Here is a 3,771-nt window from a genome sequence, read left to right on the forward strand (position 1 = left end):
TTTTAATTTTGGGATGTTCATCATACCAAGCAGTTTGTAACGTCATTCCGAAATCGGTGACTGTCATTACTGGGTGTGGTTGGGTTTGGTTTTTTAATCCAGCAGAATCACTGCTAGAAAAATTTAAGTGATTACAGGCATTAGTCCTCTTCAAACCCGTGACCGATGTATTGCTCTGTCTCAGGATTCTGACAACCCAGACCTGCGGGATCGTGGCTACATCTACTGGCGCCTTCTTTCCACGGATCCAGTGACTGCCAAAGAAGTGGTCCTCTCAGAAAAGCCCCTTATTTCTGAAGAGACCGATCTGATTGAACCGACTCTGCTAGATGAGTTGATCTGCCATATTGGGTCTCTGGCTTCTGTGTACCACAAACCACCCAACGCTTTTGTGGAGGGGAGCCATGGGATCCACCGCAAACACTTGCCAATTCACCATGGAAGGTAAGCTGAGCCAACTGGGGTGATAATGGGCAGGATTGGCTCTTTCTTTCTAGCAAAGTTTCCAAAAGATCACAGAATCCCTGAACGGTTTGGGTTGGGAGAGACCTTAAAGCCCGTCCAGTCCCACCGCCTGCCATGGGCAGGGACACCTTCCACTAGACCAGGTTGCTCCAAGCCTCATCCAGCCTGGCCTTGGACACTCCCAGGGATGGGGCATCCACAGCTTCTCTGGGCAACCTGTCCCAGTGCTTCACCACCCTCTCAGAGAAGAATTTTTTCCTAATATTCAATCTAAATCTATCTGCTAAGATGCAAAGATCTCTTATAACATGCTAGTGGAGTATTTTTATTGTTTGTGTAGGAGCTTGCAGGTGATTCAAGGGGCCATTTCATTGTCTAATTTAATCCTGGGTATGTAAATTCTGAGTTCCTGGGTCAGAAATTAGAGGAAGTATCAAAGTTCTTGTGTGAGAAGTTGTGATGTTTTTTGAAAAGACACTGGCTATGAGCCCTCTTGACATGAGAGTCTGAATAAAAAAGCAGGAGCTTTGGGTAACTGATGCAAGGGCATAATTCCGGGAGGAGAGTGAGTGTGGTAACGAAAAAAAAAAAAGGCATTTCAGAAAGATACCCTTCTTTGGTTTTTGTAAGACCTTTTGCTTCAGCAACAGCACAGTTTTACAAGCCTCATTTGTGTGGAATAATACCAGTTTCTTGGAACAGGGGAGTACAGGGATCCTTTGCTGCTGCAGCATGAAAGGGGGAAGGACTCTGAAAACCACCTTTCTCACTTGGTGTCTGTAAAGCAAGGGGAGTGTAAAAGCCATTTAAGCCCCATCACTGGAAGCTGTTTGGGCTTAATAGATGATGGCTGGGCTGCTACGGTTCTGTGTAACCTTTGGGGTGGAGGGGGGAGCGAAATGCTTTGCCTTACTGTCTGGGAGCTTTAATGCTTCCCCGTGATCACAGCTCTGGAAGCGGGTGAGGTCTGCAAGAGTAGTCCTGGGCTGCAGCGGCGTTGCTGCTGAGCCTGTTCCCATGGTTCCTCGTTCAGGTAAGCAGTGCTATCGACACTAATGATATTAATTACAAATGTAAGTGTGCTTTACAGCCGGAGGCAGAGTATCCAGGCTTACCTCTTAATATTCCCAAAGTGACATTCGGAATGCTATTTTTTTGCCGTTGCACTGATAAATCTGTGTGCGATGCTGCTCCTTTTCTATTTTCCGACACTGCTTCTCTGCTATTCTTAGCAACTAAAGCTATTTCTGCAATCACTAGCTTTGGGAAGCCGAGTTGTTTTTTCCCTGCCTGTGAAATTAAGTCTGGCTGCACTGACCCAGGACCAGCAAGCACAAGTCTACCAGCTGGACAAGAAAAGCGGTGGCTGCTTTCCATAGCTACCTCTCCTAGTCAAAGATTTGCCTCAATAGCACACTGAGCTGGGGTGGGGGTAGCTTTGGTCTCCGGTGTTACCAGCCTTCCCATACACTGTTGTTTCAGGTCACTGCAGAAGCTAACATTTTAAGGGGTTTTAGTCAGCTCAAGGAATTCAGCTTTTGCACGGAGTCATCTTTTATACTGTGTTCTTGCTCAGACAGTCTGCTGGCCTCAAATCTCTTCTGACTGTAGTAGTATTGTACATTGCCCCCTTCTAAATTACCCATTACTTCAGTGGGTAAATGAGGCCTGTAAAACTTCCAGGCGTCAGTCAGCAGTGGCAGGCTGAAGAGGCCAGGGCTGGGTGAGGTCTGGAGGGGGCTCAGCAGAGCACACTGCGTGTTGGCGCAGTGCTCCAGCCCGCTTGGTAAATGAAGAACCTCAGTGGTGTTACTTAATGGCACACGAGGCTTCACTGGTGTGAGCTCACCTCGTATAGACGCTCCGTTGTTGTGGTTAGCTGCCAACGGACAGTGAAACCTTACGAGCTGATGCCAAGGCCGCCTTGTACCATGTCACCACATACCAAATTGCCCCTTTCAGCCACAACAATTATAGTGAGCAACGCCACAGGAGTGTGGTTGTGGGGAGCCTAAATTTGTGCATCCAGTATAATTTTACTGATTACTATAAAATTGGTTTACCTTCTTCTAGTGCTGAATGTGCATGAAAAGATACAGGAAAACCTGACAGTTCCAGGCAACTTCAGTGTCCAGTGAAGGATTACCTCCTCACCTAGCTATTTGGAGTTGTCTTTGTGACTCCTGCACTCGGCTAATGACCGTTGTGGTGGCTGACCCAGAGTGTGAGGTTTTCCTTCAGATTGCACAGTGAGATAGAGGTGGAAGATGTCCACAATTAATGTGGCTTAAGCAAGTCAAGATAGCATTGCCTTGAGTAGATGGGCAGAAGTAGCTGGTTGAGTGGTGCTTTTCTGGGCATAAACCTAGGGGAGTTAGTTATGGTTGGCAGAATACACTACACCGCATTTGATTCATTTTCATTCAGAGCAGTGTAGGACCGGTTCCTTTCAGCTCTCAGCTGATGGGGAGACCCAGTGAACAGCTCACAGATGGTGAGATGTTTCTGTCTCTTCAACAAGCCCAAGTGTCATAGAGTTGAAGATGAATCCTAAAGGTGGGGGAGAAACCTCCTTACTGCTTGGCAGTAATTTCTCATGTGGTGGCTCCCACCATCCCGGCTCAGCTATAATCCAGCTGGGAAAGGGCTCCTGGAAGAGAGGAGACTCTGGCAGGAGTCCCCATTCCCATACAGGTGGCTGCAGGAAACTTTTTATTCTGGTTCAGGCTGTGCATCCCCTGTGACACCCAACATCTGGGAGCTGCAGGAGGTTGGACTTGCAGGAGGGCCACATCTCCAACTCACGTAGGAAAATCCAGCTGCTAGCCACTGCCCAAGACTATAGGGGAGAAAGCTTATACCAAGTCTTTTTGCCTTTTGTAACCCACATACTCTTTATTCTTTTTTTTATTATTAAAGACACTGCAGAGTTGTTTGTACAGATCTCTTCAGAGGCCCCTTCTATACAGGAAATGGAAGTCTTGGTGTTCTGGTTTTTAATACAAACTGACTTAGCTCTGTCCTTTCCTAATTTCTTGTCGGGCTTTGGGGCAACTGCAGTTACACAAGACCTTGAAAGAATTGCTTTCTCGCCATCAGAAGAAGGATGAGTAAGTGTTGAAGAGGTGTAGTGTTGAAGGGATTATATGCTGGGAATGAACCAAGTGTGTGCACTGCCGGCTTGTAATGTGCCTCTGCTCATACACGCTGTTCTTCCCCGTTCTCAGGTTGGGGGTGGGAGTGGTAACCACTTGCTCTTCAAAACTGTTTTAGTTAGCTGTTCGGCATACTCAGAAGTCTTCCTGC

At 47.1% G+C, this 3,771-nt stretch overlaps 1 protein-coding gene across 5 annotated transcripts in view; it reads left to right on the plus strand.

Annotated features, from left to right (window-relative positions):
• The window catches only part of LOC104512815 (AP-2 complex subunit beta), a 72,085-nt gene that overhangs the window by 30,777 nt on the left and 37,537 nt on the right, over nt 1–3,771 (plus strand). For all 5 annotated transcript variants that reach the window (XM_010155935.1, XM_010155937.1, XM_010155936.1 and 2 more), the window contains exon 13: nt 185–444. In XM_010155935.1, coding sequence (XP_010154237.1) covers nt 185–444 — 260 coding nt within the window. The remainder of the gene's footprint in view (nt 1–184; nt 445–3,771) is intronic.

Source organism: Eurypyga helias, unplaced genomic scaffold (genome assembly GCF_000690775.1).
Source record: "Eurypyga helias isolate BGI_N326 unplaced genomic scaffold, ASM69077v1 scaffold37277, whole genome shotgun sequence".
Classification (NCBI taxonomy): Eukaryota; Metazoa; Chordata; class Aves; order Eurypygiformes; family Eurypygidae; genus Eurypyga; species Eurypyga helias.